The 15,879-nt window shown below is 39.1% G+C and overlaps 1 protein-coding gene across 1 annotated transcript in view; it reads right to left on the bottom strand.

Annotated features, from left to right (window-relative positions):
- TNKS (tankyrase) overlaps nt 1-15,879 on the bottom strand; it is a 151,492-nt gene that overhangs the window by 7,221 nt on the left and 128,392 nt on the right. The window contains exons 19-26 of the mRNA XM_070408327.1: nt 14,856-15,093; nt 14,175-14,257; nt 12,089-12,209; nt 10,789-10,886; nt 9,230-9,304; nt 6,095-6,200; nt 5,092-5,278; nt 2,277-2,433 (exon numbers count right to left, since the gene is read on the bottom strand). Coding sequence (XP_070264428.1) covers nt 2,277-2,433; nt 5,092-5,278; nt 6,095-6,200; nt 9,230-9,304; nt 10,789-10,886; nt 12,089-12,209; nt 14,175-14,257; nt 14,856-15,093 — 1,065 coding nt within the window. The remainder of the gene's footprint in view (nt 1-2,276; nt 2,434-5,091; nt 5,279-6,094; nt 6,201-9,229; nt 9,305-10,788; nt 10,887-12,088; nt 12,210-14,174; nt 14,258-14,855; nt 15,094-15,879) is intronic.

The raw sequence follows: 15,879 nt of genomic DNA, 5'->3' as shown, positions 1-15,879 counted from the left end.
CATACACTGGGGGTGGGGGCGTCCCTGCACCCTCTCGCAGTCCAGGAGCCCTCGGGGGATGTCTGACTGCAGGGAGCGGGCCTAAGCCAGCAGTCATATTTTCTTAGTGCTGTCACTGCACTCACCAGCCATGAGCCTGGCTTCTGGATGAGTGGCACTACCCCTGTGGGAGCGCACTGACCACCAGGGGACATCTCCTGTATTGAGCATCTGCCCCCTGGTGGTCAGTGCGCATCATAGCGACCGATCGTTCTGCCATTCAGTCAATTTGCATATTAGCCTTCTATTATATAGGATTTTATTTTTGTTGAATGTTTAGGTTTACAGTTTTCATTGTCATTAGACAGTGATGGGCCCTACAGGTTTTATTGTCACCATCACTGATTATATTAATAGAAATTTCTACAAGTGGAATTACTGAGTCAAAGTGAAAGTATTTTCTCTAGAAGTCTAGAGTTTCTAATTTAAACAAAAATTTGACAAATTTATTCTTTGGTAGCTTTTAAACCTTTTTATTTAGAACAACTGCAAACTTATACATTAAGTTGCAAAAGTGAAAATGGTACCCCCCAAACAACTGTATACCCTTTACCCATATCCGTTTATTGTCAAGGTTTTTTATGTCTTATTTGCTTAATTATGTACGCTTCCTCCTACCTCTGTATATACCAGGCAGACAGACAGACAGATACACAGACACTTTTTTTTTCTGAACCATTTGAGAGTAAGTTATATATATTTTCACAGTTCTTTATCCCTAAATAAGCCAGTATTTATTCCCTATGAAGAGAGATATTCTCTTACATAGCTGGGGGTGGGTGGGAAGAATTAACCAAAGAACTTGCATGCATATATGCATAACCCATGGACACGGACAATGGTGTGGTGAAGGCCTGGGGCAGGGGGCTGGCTAGAGGGATCAATAAAGAAAAGAGCGACATCTGTAATACTTTTAATAATAAAGATAAACTAAAAAAAACACACAATTTTATAATGCTAGACTTCTATCTATCTACCACTCACATTCCAATTTTGTTTGCTGACCTAATTTGGGGGCAGAACATTAAGTTAGTTGTCCTGTCTCTTGGGTTTCATTTAATCTGGAAAGTTTTCAAAGCCTTTCTTTGTTTTTTAAAACATTGATGTTTTTGAAGAATCCAGTCTTCCCACATTTTTTATTAATAGAGCACTCCTCATTTTGATTGGATGAGGTTATGCATTTTTGGCTGGAATACTACACGGATGATGTGCCCATCTCAGAATGTCACACCTAGAAGCACACTCTGTCTACCTGTCCCTCATTGGTGATGTTAATTCTGATCTGTTCTGGTATGCCTCCCCCCCCCCCCATGTATAATTACTATGATTTTTTTCCTCTTTTCTAACTAATATAAAGACCATGTAAATATCCTTTTCCTTGTTAAAATCTCCTCGATTTAGCATCCATCGATGATTCTTCCCTGATCTAATTTTTACCACAATGGTTGCAAGATGATGATTTTCCCAATCTGGTACTCCCTCCACATACACCCATCTGCCCATGGCTTTCTACTGTAAGCAAAAGCAAAAGCCTTCCTTTCCCCTTCACTTATTTATCTATTTGTTATCAGTAAAGCATTATGAATTCCTATTTTTTTCCCCAATGGTTTAAAATTTATTACTGTGCTTATTTGGTGTTCAAGATTTGGCCAGTGGGATTGCCTTCACGCTGGCTCAGTGTCCTTGTAACCAGCCCCCATGATTTTTTTTAAATTATTTCTTTTTAAAAAATATATTTTTATTGATTTCAAAGAGGAAGGGAGAGGGAGAGAGAGAGAAATATCAATAATGAGAGAGAATCATTGATTGGCTGCCTCCTGCACGCCCCCTACTGGGGATCAAGCCTGCAACCCGGGCTTGTGCCTGTGACAGGAATCGAACCCGGAACCCTTCAGTCCACAGGCTGACCCTCTATCCACTGAGCCAAACTGGCTAGGGCCCCATGATTTTTTTTTTGAGCACTTCATTACTTTCTGGCATTCCAGATGTTCCAGGCTCACCTTGTTCCTATTCTGCCCTCTTGTTCACAATGTTACTTGGTTGACAGGTGACTGATGGGTTTTGTGTGTAAAGTTGATGCAAAGAATTTTGATATCTTCATTCACGACCTGAAGCAACTAATGCTATCAGACTATGAGGTAGGTATTTTATTAAATGACTTTCTTTAACTCTTACCTGGTATAAGTATACTGTATTGTGTTTAGTAACTGTGTATGCTCATCTGATGAGTAACATACCTGTTCTCCTCTGTAGATGACGTATTCGGCGTACGCCAGCCCATTCACACTTGGTCTCCCAATGACTGAGTGATGTCCCGGAGGGGCATGAGCCATTTTCATGGTGCTGAATTGCAGAAAGGATTTTCCAAGGGTCACTCGACAGAAAAGCATTTGTCTAAAGGAAAGAGGAAAGCAATGCCTTGAAGGAAGCTTTAAGTCTTAAAACATAATTGTTAGGTTTGATTAAAAAAAAAAAAACTTAACACAAGGCAAGCTAACTTAAATGTCCCTTTCATATTTATGAGTAGAAAAGGGTGAGATTTGACATACTGATTTATCATAAACAGTAGGCGCAATAGTTACCCTTGAAGTTTAAAGTAGTTTTGGTGTGGTTTAGAAATCAATCATAAAAAATACCTGGCATGTTTTGACTAGTGGGAAAGGAAAAATACTTGTGAAAACCGAGCGCTTTTATGGAATAGTAGGAATAAAGTGAAGAAAATAAGCAAATGGCAGCAGCAACTGAAGTTAAGATTTGGCTTTACTCATTGTGAAAAAGTAAAAACTGGGATGAGATAAATAACAGTAAGCGTGGCTCATATAAAAAAAATACTTGCTTAATCACAAGGCTGACAATTACACTACCTGGGCAAAACATGAATTGGAGCAGATGTTAAATATTATAGAGAAGAAAGGTTGGCAAACTATGACTCATGAGCCAAATCCAGTCTGCCACCTGTTTTTGTAAATAAAATTTTATTGGATCACAGCCACACACTCATTTACATATTGTCTACGGCTGCTTTTGCACTATAAGGGCAGAGTTGAGTCATTGTGATAGGAATCATATGTGGCCCATTAAAGTTCACCAACACTTAATATAAACAACATTTAAACTAAACAGTAAGTTTGGTCACACTGTTAAATGTAAGTAGTTATTCAGATAGTTTGTTTTTAGTAAAGGAGTCTGATCTTTGCAATATGACTGATCAGAGATATTATTTTCAGTCAATTAAACACTGTGCTATACTTAATATAATTGGGTTCTTCCTAGGCTGGCTGTTTTAGTGTGATGCTATGGATGACCCTCTGGGATGCTGGCTTGGTTGCAACTGCATTCTCTTGAACCCAGAGGAAAGGGTTTTGATCACAAGAGGGAGGCTTTCTGAGCTCCATACCCACATTGTGGCAGCATCATGGTATCATTGGACTCTGACCACTAGGCAAGCTGGGCCCAGTGCCATGGCCACTCCCAGTCCATATGTCACACAAAGCTTGACCTGATAGGCTTGCCTCCTACTTTCTGCTTCCTGCCCCAGGGCTTCACTTTGCTGCGGAGGTGGGAGAAGCAGCAGGATCTGCCCAGCGGCCCATTGGGCTGCAGGGTGTAGTGCACAGGTGGGGAGTACTAGTAATGGCTCCAGCCTGCTCACCCGCTTGCCTCATGCATTGTCCTGCATTCCAGAGATGCAGCAACCCAAACGGGGCTTGAAGGGATTACCAAAGGCCTGTGGAGCAAATGTTGACCAGCCCAAGATAGGAGCCAGCAGATAAATTCGTCTCTCTTCTCCCATGATGTTCTGTTCTGAGATGCTTTAGTTCATACGGCTTCTCTGAAGATGACTCCTGGCCTGAGCAACCAATTGCACTCATCCTGAAACTGCCCAGCTCCCGATGAGCCTGTCTATCCTGCCTCCTCCTGGACCTCACTTCTTTTTATGCTCTCATTCCTGCTTCCCTGAGATTGCACTCCCAAGAAAGTGCTGGTGAATAAACTTTCGCTTCAGGCTGTTTCTAGGGAATCTGGCTAAGACAAAAACCATGGTTCTAATTTTAATGAATGACTGTTCATCCTCATCTAGGTTCACTTTTATTGTTTATTTTGGTTCCAGAAGAGTTAGATTTGAAGCAACAAAGAGAAACTTTTGCATGTTACCAATCACAGTAGACTTAATGAAATTTCTTTCTGTATATGGCATCCATCTTAGAACTGCTGACCGCTGCAATTTGTTTCAATGTAACTGAGAGTGGTACGTTTTAAGGTCAACAATTATAATGAATTTCAAGGTTATTTGGGTCTTTTTTGAGGTTTTAACTGAATTATAAGATTTCTTATTAACCCAACTTTGCAAAAATAAATATATTTGATTAATTTAAAGAGAGATGTAATAAACTGCAATCTGTATAAAGTACAATTCCTTGTATTTTTTTCTATTGGCAAGGAAGGGGGTAGGGGAAGGGAATAGAGAAGGAATTTTTTTTTTCACTGACTTTAGAGAGAGAAAGTATACTATTATTCTCTCCAATTTCTGAGCTTTAAAGTCCTATTTAAAAAACTAATATTCATTTGTTTAATAGTTCCAGTTAATATTCTGAAGTTGGACTTTTTAAGGCCTATTATATATCCTGCCTTAAAACATTACTAGCAATATCAGAAGCACATTAAATATTCTACTTGTTTATAGAAGTTGTGTGTCTTAGTTCAACATGACTCTCTAGTCAGAGCTAAAGGTTCTTTGTTCTAAAGAAATAATTCTGACCCTTTTCTTGTTGATTCTGAAGCAAGAAATGTGAAGCCCAGGGAAGAAGCCAAGATGGAGGGAGGTTCATTGTAATCTATGATTGGTTGACATATATTTGCTTTTATCACCACTAATGTCAGCCCTGTTATCATTGCTCCTCTTAGGGTTGGCTTATCAACTATTCCTACCCAATTTCCAACCTGTCTGATTCATTAGGACTAAAACTGAGAATAACTGTGGCTTCTGCATAGCCTGAGAAACTGTTCATGACCTGAGGACAGCAATCATTCCATGAAAGCCAAGATGCTCACCTGTGGCATATATAACATGACCGATCTTTGTGCGTGGGGCAACCTGTTCCTCCTCCAATCCCATAAACATACTGGTTGCTTTTAGAGGAGTTTTCAGCAAAATAAATCCCAGCACCAAACATTCCTCCTATGTATGCATGTCGCTCATCAAACCCTTTATGAATAATGGCATTAATGAAAGGAGAACCTAAAAATATAAAGATAGTAAAATTAGTTTTTGGACACTTTCCTAGAGTATCAATTAGTTACATACTATTTAAACTTGGCAGATTAATACTAAGCAATTAATATTACATAACTGAAAAGTTTATTTTGTAAGATGTCTATTATACATAATTTATAATGTACTAGAACAGCGGTTCTCAACCTGTGGGTCGCGACCCCTTTGGGGGTCGAACGACCCTTTCACAGGGGTCGCCTAAGATCATCGGAAAACACATGTATAATTACATATTGTTTTTGTGATTAATTACTATGCTTTAATTATGTTGAATTTGTAACAATGAAATTGGGGGTCACCACACCATGAAGAACTGTATTAAAAGGTCGCGGCATTAGGAAGGTTGAGAACCACTGTACTAGAATCTTATCAGGACCCCTAGTGCTCACCAAGCTATTATTTTGCAAATGGCATCAGATTTTTAGGTAGCAAAGTATAATGTGGCTTTGAAAATACAGATTATTTTATACCCAATCTTTAAGCAAACACAGATAATCTGATAAACTAAAACAATTATGCTAAACTATAATAAAAAATATTTCATTTTCTACATGGCTCAACTTATAATATAAGTTCTGAAACAATTTCAGATAATTTGTTTTCACCTTAAAAAGCCTGTATAAGAATGTAATGCATTAGAAAACTGGAATTGACTGTAATTATTTGGGAAAAAACCAAACCATTTTTAACATAAGATGAATATAGTCAGTAACACAGGCTTTTCATTCTGCTGGAATTTGTGAAAGCCTGAGGGATGTCTGTAATTACTGGCATGATACTCACCATGAAATAACATGCGCTCATTGTGATGGTTGTGATTCTCTTCAGACACTTCCTTTTGTCTGTGACAGAATCGTTCCCTCAACTTCTTGTTGACAACTTTTTGAATCTTTAAGGATGAGGAAGAAAGAAGCCATTGAGTGTAATGTACGTTAATTGGCAGCTTATGATTTAAATTAAAAGTATGTTAGAGGAAGGCCCAATTTTTGTTTTGTTTGCTTAAAACATTATTAAAAAACTAGAGGCCCGATGCACAAAATTTGTGCAAGGGCCTAGGCCCTCGCAACCCCGGCTTCGTCCGGAAGGTCTTCCAGACGGTTGTTCTGCTGTTTGGTCTAATTAGCATATTAGCTCTTTATTATCTACACTAATAAAAGAGAAACATGGTAATTGGCGTACGACCGCTACCCTTCCCATTGGCTAATCAGCATATCCTTATGCAAATTAACTGTCAGCCAAGATGGCGGCCGGCAGCCAGGCAGCTGGAAGCGAACATGAGGCTTGCTTGCTGCAGTGACTGCAGACTGCAACGTTCCCCGCCTCACTTGCCGGCCTCTGAGCTGGCAGTTTGAAACATTCTAACAAATATAGGCCGGGATCTCAGAGCTGAGGTTATACATTGTTTCGATTATAGAACCGAAACAAACCAGATACCTGCTCTCAGAGCTAGAGCCAGAGCTAAAGCTGGCCCAGAATAAAATAAAAAAAAGGAGCCGTTGGGAGCTTTAATCAACAACCGCCAGCCTGAAAGCAGCCCTCAGCCCCTCATCCAGGCTGGCCAGGCACCCCAGTGAGGATCCCCACCCTGATCCAGGACACCCTTCAGGGCAAACCAGCCGGCCCCCAGGCCTCTGTCCTATATAGTAAAAGGGTAATATGCCTCCCAGCACCGGGATCAGCGGAGCCTCGAGGCCCCCTGGCACCGGATCAGCGTGACAGGGGGCAGCGCCCAAAACCCCTGATAGGCCCTGCTCTGTGTGTGACAGGGTAGAACCATAACCTCCCCATCGGCCCTGCCCTGAGTGTGACAGTGGCTGCGCCCCAAACCCCTGATCGGCCCTGCTCTGTGTGTGACAGGGTGCGGCGCCCCAACTCCCACCCCCCCACGGGCCCTGCTCCGTGTGTGACAGGGTGCGGCGCCCCAACTCCCCCCAACCCCCGCCCCCACGGGCCCTGCTCTGTGTGTGACAGGGTAGAACCATAACCTCCCCATCGGCCCTGCCCTGAGTGTGACAGTGGCGGCGCCCCAACCCCCTGATCGGCCCTGCTCTGTGGGTGATAGAGGGCGGCGTCCCAACCCCCTGATCCGCGCTGCTGTGTGTGTGACAGGGGGCGGTGCCCCAACTCCCCTATCGGCCCTACTCTGTTAGTGACAGAGGGGAGCTCCTCAACCCCCTGATGGTCCCTGCTGTGTGTGTGACAGCGGGGAGCTCCCCAACCCCCTGATGGGCCCTGCTCTGTGGGTGATAGGGTATGGAGCCCCAACCCCCCTGATGGGCCCTGCTCTGTGCATGACAGGGGGCAGGGCCCCAACCCTCTGATCCACTCTGCTGTGTGTGTGACAGGGGGCGGTGCCCCAACTCCCCTATTGGCCCTACTCTGTGAGTGAGAGGGGGGAGCTCCTCAACCCCCTGTTGGGCCCTGCTCTGTGTGTGACAGGGTATGGAGCCCCAACCCCCCTGATGGGCCCTGCTCTGTGCGTGTCAGGGGGCGGCGCCCCAACTCCCCAATCGGCCCTGCTCTGAGCCCTACCAGGGGCTGCATCCAGGGATTGGGCCTGCCCTCTGCCACCCAGGAGCAGGCCTAAGCCAGCAGGTCATTATCTCTCGAGGGGTCCCAGACTGCGAGAGGGCACAGGATGGTCTGAGGAACCCCCTTTACCCCGAGTGCACAAATTTTTGTGCACCGGGCCTCTAGTATAGGATAATAAAGATGCCAGGTTAGTGTAATTCAGTTGATACTCTGGTTTTTAGTGACGTACTTTAAAAAAAAATCTTTATTGTTGTAAGTATTACGTTGGTCCTCCCCTCTCCGCCCCCCATTAACCTCTTAAGCTTGCTCCTGCCATACCCTTCCCCCGTAGGCCCTTAATGCCCCATTGTCTGTGTCCATGGGTTATGCACATGAATTCATTGGTTGCTCTCTTCCCACCCACCCTCCTCTGCCTTCCCTCTGAGGTTCAACAGTCTGTTCATGCTTCGATGACTCTGGGTCTATTTAGTGACATAATTTTTAGGTATGGTTTTTGTTTGTATTCTGCACTAGACCTGGCTATACCTCAGAGCTACCTGAGGAAGAGGAGGAAGAGGAGGAGAAAAGAAAGGTGGAAGAAGAAGGAGAAAAGAAGAAGAAAAGAAAGCAGGAGGAAGAGGAGGAAAAAAGAAAGGAAAAATGAAAGAAGAGGGAAAAGGGGATATCTGTAATATTTTCAAAAATAAAGATACATTTTTTAAAAATTAAAATAAAAGAGGAGGAGGAGGGAAGAGGTTATTTCTAGGCTCCTCCCCAGACTTATTGAATTTTAGGATACAGGGGCCTATCAATCTGTATTTTGCAAAAAGCTCCCTGGGTAATTCTGATGAGCACTGGTATAATTTCCACAGGTCTATTAACCCAAAGGATTAAATTGATTCTCAACAGGCTTTATTCATCTTCATGATAACCCTTTGGAAAAAAGCATATAGCAGTCATCTATCCCATATTATTAATTAAGGCACTGAGATGAGGAGATATATGCATTCTGATATAATCACTGACTCAATTAGATGGAAAAATCCAGGCCTTTATTGCTACTTTGAAATGGTGATAAAAATGACTGTCAGCTATGGTCTGAGTTGATGGATGAGCAGGGAGTCTCATCACCATATCTGCATCACCAATACCAGCTGACCTGGCCTGTGTGTGTAGCTTTGATGTTTCCTGGGTGTCTCGACTTCTAATGAAGTACGATCATGAGGGTTAAGACTGTATCGTAGTGAGGAGGGTGACACGTGACTACAGGGCAACTGCAGGGCAACGGGTGAATGATCATCCTTGATTTGAAAACATGACTTTAAAAAACAATTTTAATCACTGTTTATAATTGCTTTTCAGAAAGCCCTGCAATCCAATTTTCATCCTGAAATTTTGAAAACTTACTCGAATGACATTGTATCTGTTGAAGATGCCGCCGGCATTACCACCATCTCTGTGTTCTCGAATCGTACTTTGCATCTACAGAATAAAATAAAATAACTTTCGAAAATATGCCAGTGTATATTCTAAAGATACTCTTTCCGTTGTTAACATTTCAATTCTATTATATTGCTTCACTGATGAGTCTAAAATTTAGCACTTATAAATAAATATGAGTCCACTATAAATTGATCAATAAGTTAAGTAGGTAAGTACTTCTGGTGAGAAAATAATCATAAACATAAATATTAAACAGCTGCATTTTCTTTTCCTCTTTTAATAAAAGCTTTGAAAGATTTTTCAGTAAACACAATGGGGAAACATAAAACATCACATTAAGTCACCTACATGACTATTTTATGTTATTGAGAATGGAAGCAACATTGTGACTAAGTCAAACTAAAACTCCTCATATTCTATTAACATCTCACTGGACAAATGCTAAAAATAAACAAAGAATTTTAAATAAATCAATAATTTTTGTTTCCTAGGTGAAATATTCCATATTCTACAGACCAGGGAAAGTTGAATATCACATGTAACTAAGTGGACTAACTTTCTTCTCAACACTACTCATCCTTCTTCCACTTTCCAAATTAAAAAGAATTATTATAGAAAAGTAAAATGTTTTGAAGACCTAAATTTCTCATAGAATTGACTCAAAGAGTTAATTCTCTAACTTACCACTCCATTTCTGAAGTTATTTACCACATTTTGACATTAGTATCAGAATTTATTAACTACTAGGAGATTAGGCAATAAGACATTAGGAAACATGATGCTTTCCTGAAAAACTGGCTCAGGATGAGCTGAAATACTAGCCTAAGGTAACTGTCCTGAGTTTCCAGAATGAGAATAATAGGAGCACTATTTAAAAAGAAAAAAACAAAAATGTAGGCATGCCTTTCCATGCAAAATAATGCCATTAGGCACCTTGCTTATTCTGTGTCAGAGCGAGGCAGAAGCCATTGGTAGAGAGGGATCTCTATGGCACCCTTCTACCAGCAGGTTCTGACAAACTGCCTTACTATGGTGCTTTTAAAAGCATTGTGACTGAAGAAATGAAAGGTGACTCCAGTCATGAGGCATACTGTCTAAGCATATGTGAAAATTAGGCATATTATTTTATAATCATGTTCTGTAACACTACATAAAAATCAAGATGAAAATATATTTGCTATCTAGGAGGCAAGATCCTTACTCCACATCATTTTTAGGTAGCATTTCAGCAATATAAAAAAAATAGTCCTAATAGCGTCCTTACTTACATGGGTTTCAAGAAAGTCTACAGAATAAAGACAGATCTGAACCATCCAATGGAAACCCTAGGCTCACGATGTGAAGCCATGTGGCAGAGTTCTAGTCCGCAGTCCTATTCTAATTTTGGCAATATTCCACCACAATGGCTAAGGGAGACAGAATACTACATAGGCAAATGTAAGTAAGTCAAAGTGAGACAAGCTTACCTAATCTAGAAAAATAGGTTTCAGGAAAAGATAACTAAAAATTCTGATGTACATTACCTCTTCTTCTACTGACTGATATTCCTTATCCTCTGGAGCAAGATCCAGCAAAATAGTTCCCTGATTAACACAGTGAAAAGTCAAATAAGGGTTGGTGCCTGTAGGAAAGAAAAGGTAACATAATTAACAGGAGTCCACATTATGCAGGTTCTATTTTAGGGAAAACTATGTCAAAAGTAATCGATATTTTGGAAGAAGTCTAAACTATTTGTAATTTGAACCTAATTATGTACAATTATATAAATTAAGTAAATCCAAAGACATGTGAAATAATGGAGATATGTTTGGGGATCAATTTTATCTGTTCTTAAAGAGTTCCTTGTACACACAGCAGGGTTCAACAATTACTTGTCTAACTAAATTTGATCATAAACATTCATGAAGTTATGTTTGATACAAAAGAGAAACACACTGTAATTATAATGTATTCAGGTCTAAAATATAAGAAGTATCCTTTTCTAAGAACTCTGAGATGGCTTGAAATGGTCACTCATAATAAGTTTAAAATACATTATTATTGTTAATTTCATTATCCTTGTTCCTTTAATACAGATAAATAAAAAGACTCAAGATCAAAACCACTAACGTTTAGTTTCATGTCATTCCTGCAATTGTATTAGCTCTTCAGACTAATTGACTAATTCCAGTTATTTCTTTCCTCTCCTCTTGCTTTCCTACAGTGAAAGCACTTCTAATAGAGAAATGATAAACACGGAGGCATACAAAGAACAAAGATAGGAGGCTTGCAACAGCAAAGTGTGATGGCAAAAGACAGAGCTGACAGGTGTAAGGGAGGGAGAAAGGTTCAAGGTGAGGTAAGAGAGGAGGTCAGATTATGAAAAGCCATGTTGTGAATGTCTGACTGTATCCTAAAAGTAACAGGATTCTGTTGAAGGGTTATTAGCAATGAAATGATATGATCCCAATCATGTTGAAACGAGTCTTCTGGTAACATTGCAGGGAAGGTACGGAAAGGGAGGAGAAGGCGAAGGCCGAAGATAAGCTGGAAGGTGGTTGTGATATTCCGGAAGAGAGATGATGGTGACTTGGATTAGGTGACAGCAGTGGAAAAGGACAAAAGTGTAGATTCCGGAGACATTTAAGATATAAAGTGTGTGAGAGAGGGAAAACTGACTCAATTCCAGCTAGAGCAATTAGAGGAGAGCAAAGCCAGTAAGTGGGAAGGGGAAGGCAGTCGAGCACATGAGCTCTGGGGTCAGACCACCTGAGTTCAGATGCCAGCCCTGACGTTTATCTTGTACCACAAATATCTGAAATTTATTTTTTCTGAACAGCTTACCTTGTTGTCCACCTAAGAGTCTTTCTACTCCTTTGATTAGTTTATGGCGGTGTCCATATGCATTGATGCCTATTTCTTTCAACTCTTCATGACCCATATCAGCCAATACATCTAGGGTAATCTGAAAAGTGAAACAAAATTAATTGTTAATCTTTAATAGTTCCTCAGATGATGAAAATTCTTCCATTTGTCTTCAATGCGATCTATGTATCTATTCAAATTAAGAAAATTCTGTTTCCATTATAAGCATGAACTTAAAATTTTCTTAAAGTTTTCTTGATAATTTTATCAGCTTTCTGCTCACTTTAAATACTCCTTAATTGCGTTTAGTAAATGGAGAATTAAAATGGGACAAACAATGCTAAATAAATAAAGATGATCATTGCTGTATTTCCTTTTCATTTTTAAAAACCAGCACCTTTTGCTTGCTTCAAGATACAAGAGGGAACAAACAGTAGGCCTGAAAATGGGGAAATACCAGATACTAGTATCCAGCAGGTAGCCAATGTGAATGGTGGGGAAATGGAGAGGTGTTTAGCACAATGAAACAGAACGTGGCAAAAAGGAGTAAGTGTATTAGGTATTGAGGACTTATATAAAAGTAAGGAGGAATTCCCAGACCTAAGAAATATTCAAGCACAAAAAAAAAGACTGCCTTACAAAGTAGTGAAATTTATATCATAAATATTTAGTTACCTTATAGACCATTTTATATAGAAGCTATGTAAAGAATTCCAATTTGAAGATGAGAGTTGATGTATTTTAAGTTCTCTTATAAATTCTCAGATTTAACAATTCCTGAAGCCTAACATACATTCTATATTTGTACAAAATAGTTATTGTTAACTTTTGGTTATTCATCCTTATAAATTCAGATGATTCAAAATGATCTAATTCTTTGGTTGACTAAAAGTAACTGTGATTGGCTCTACCACCATTGAGTGGCAGTGCTCTGAATGTACAGGGTGAAATCATGGCTGACCACATTTCTTGAGGGCTGAACATGCAATTTTCCAGCTCAGAAGAAACTGGTTCTGTGACCATCCAAATACTACTTCACAAGATTAGCCTTTGATTTTTTCTTTCCTTGGAAAACTGAGAAATCTTTTTACGGATACCCCTTTTTGAACTCAAATGAGATACTTTTTATCTATCCATAGCTTCTCTACCTTTACACTTGTATACAATATTTAAAAGACTGATAAATTAGGCCTGGAGCTCTTCTGATTTTTATTGTTAGAATGAAATATTATATAATGAGTCTGATCTTCTCAGTACAACAAGCATTCATCACTCAGTCTTTGGAAATAATTTGCTATATTGCTCCTAAATGGCCATTTAAGAAATAATTGCTCCACTGCACAAAATGGGCAATTCACTTCCAATCACCCAAAGGAAGTTTTCAGCAGCCTTTAAAAAGCAACAGTTCTGAAATATACATCTTTGAGACAAATAGTTCATTATATAGTAGGAACCTTTATATGTTTAGCTAGATGGGATTTTAATATAATTTGGAACCATGCACAAGGTTTTCTTATTGACATCCCACTGTTTTCCTTCTAAATATTCTAAACTTCAGTTCAAATAAGGATTGATGTAAAAACAGGATTTAATATCTATGTGATAGCTTTAATTCATACAATGCTTAAGCTTTTCTGAATTAATATGTATAGTACATATCTGGAAGCAGAAACCAGGTCAGCAAATTACAGTATTTGTCCATTATATAGCTCCAATCATAAAATAATTACCTCATTTATTCCTCAAAATAACCCATCAATAATGAGATAAGTGCCAACAATTTTTGGAAAGAAAATAATGATTTTTAAAAAATTCTTTTGAGGCGGTTTCATAGCCTAAGTTTTGACATGTAATCAAACATATTAAACCAGACTGCTTATATAGATGTGACAAATAACAATGAAAGACTCCCATTATCTGTTAGACTATTTGGGGGAGAGATATAAAATACTGGATTTCTCCTGGCTTCTTTAGAAATTTGTTGTGGGTATAAAAATGGCAGTTTAGAAGAAGAAGAAAAAAGTGAAAAATAACTCTTAATATTAAATGACTCAAGAGAGCTTACCTGTTCTGTTTCAAAGATGTCCCGAAGGTGTTCAAGACCAAGGCTTTTTAGAAATTGGCTGATATTCATGTCAAGACCCGCAACTAAAACAGACATAAAGTTTCAGAAAAAAGTTTATCAATCTAAAGGAAGTTCCAGTATTTTTTAAAGCCACGGCTCTCTGACACCTGTGGCTGTGCAGATGACTTTACATAGCATAAAATAATCCTAAGTTTCATCCAGATACTTCAAGATTTTTCTGAATTTGGTTGAGAAGTAAAAGCAGTTATCTTTATCAAATCAGTAGTATTTATATTAATTTTAATATTATAGTGCATAACATAATGCTTTTAGTGTAATATTCAACTGTAGATATAAAATTCCAAATTTATTCAGCTACCATTTTAGTTTTCATTCCTTAAATAATCTGTTTTTCCTGATATATTTCAGTAATAAGAGCCAGTAATACTATGGTTGGAAATTGATGTACTGAGGTATACACAAGTAAGAACAATGTAGATGCCAAGACTTTTATTCTATGAAGACATATTTCTCATAGGCTGCTGTATATATGAAAACCTACAGAGAGTTAAGATATCTGTAAGTGAGGTGTTCAATGATTACCAATAGAAAAAAAGGGAATCTGTTAATTAAAACAAACAAAAGACAAGAACCAAATAAGTATTCCCAGGGCATACTCACCTTCTCCTTCCTTCCTTTCTGTGCCCGCTGCACCATCCCCCGTGTTGGACACCCCTCCTACTGCCAATTCCGCTAAAGGGACAGTGAGGTTATCTATGCTGCTGGCAGCGGACAGGCAGGAGGGGGTGGATGCTGGTGAGATGAGCGAGGCACTCACTACGGTAGCCTGAGGTTTAAAACAGGTAGGTAAGGCCTCTGGGGGCATGGCATCTATCAGCAAAGCTCTGATATCGTCAGCCTAAAAGTGATACAAAAAAAACACAAAAATACCACATTTTAAAGTGGTAAGCTTTTCACTAAAGACCAAGTGTTTTGTGAATTTTTTCCTCCAGTAAATGCCTCATTATCTCCTGTTTGTTTCTAGTCATTTCTTCCTCTTCCCTTCCCTTATCCACAGCTCTGGAGAATATAGTAGTTTCAGTAGGTAGAACTGGAGAAACTATTAATTTAAAAAGTTTCATTTTTTGAGCACTGAATGTACAGTCTGAAGGCTATAGTTAAGAACACTATTATTCCTATACTTGAAATATGCTGAGAGTAGAGTAAGTGTCCTGGCCAGACTACAAAAAAAGAGTTAACTATGAGAAAAAAAATCTACGAATGTGAACTATGTTGACTCCTGAAAACACTTTTAACATTAAGTGAAAAGTGTACACACAATTGTTCAGATTACACGTGTATTTAAAGGATATGCAAGTTAATAAAGATGTGAAGAGTTAAAAATATTTCATCTTTCATTTTAAAAAGCACATTTCAGAGTGTTAATTTTTAATCTTTGCTTTAGAAGTAGTTTCCATATTTATTTACTGTATTTTGTTTATACTTAAGCAACTGCAATAGTTTTTGTTCAGCTATTTAGTGCACGTGATTTAATGCACAATTAAAATCTGCTGAACTTTTAGAGGAACAGTACTTTAATTTGGCTAGCTATTCATGAACTTCATAGTTTGTTAGCCATAACTGGTGTCAGAGGATGTTCGAGACAGCTTCCAAAGACAGCCAGACATCCATCCCTCCTCTGCAT

The sequence above is a fragment of the Myotis yumanensis genome, unplaced genomic scaffold (genome assembly GCF_028538775.1).
Source record: "Myotis yumanensis isolate MYYU_CA2020_CCGP unplaced genomic scaffold, mMyoYum1.0.hap1 SCAF_3, whole genome shotgun sequence".
In the NCBI taxonomy this organism is placed as follows: Eukaryota; Metazoa; Chordata; class Mammalia; order Chiroptera; family Vespertilionidae; genus Myotis; species Myotis yumanensis.
Note: the sequence above shows the minus strand (reverse complement) of the source record. Positions and strands in the feature narration are given on the sequence as shown.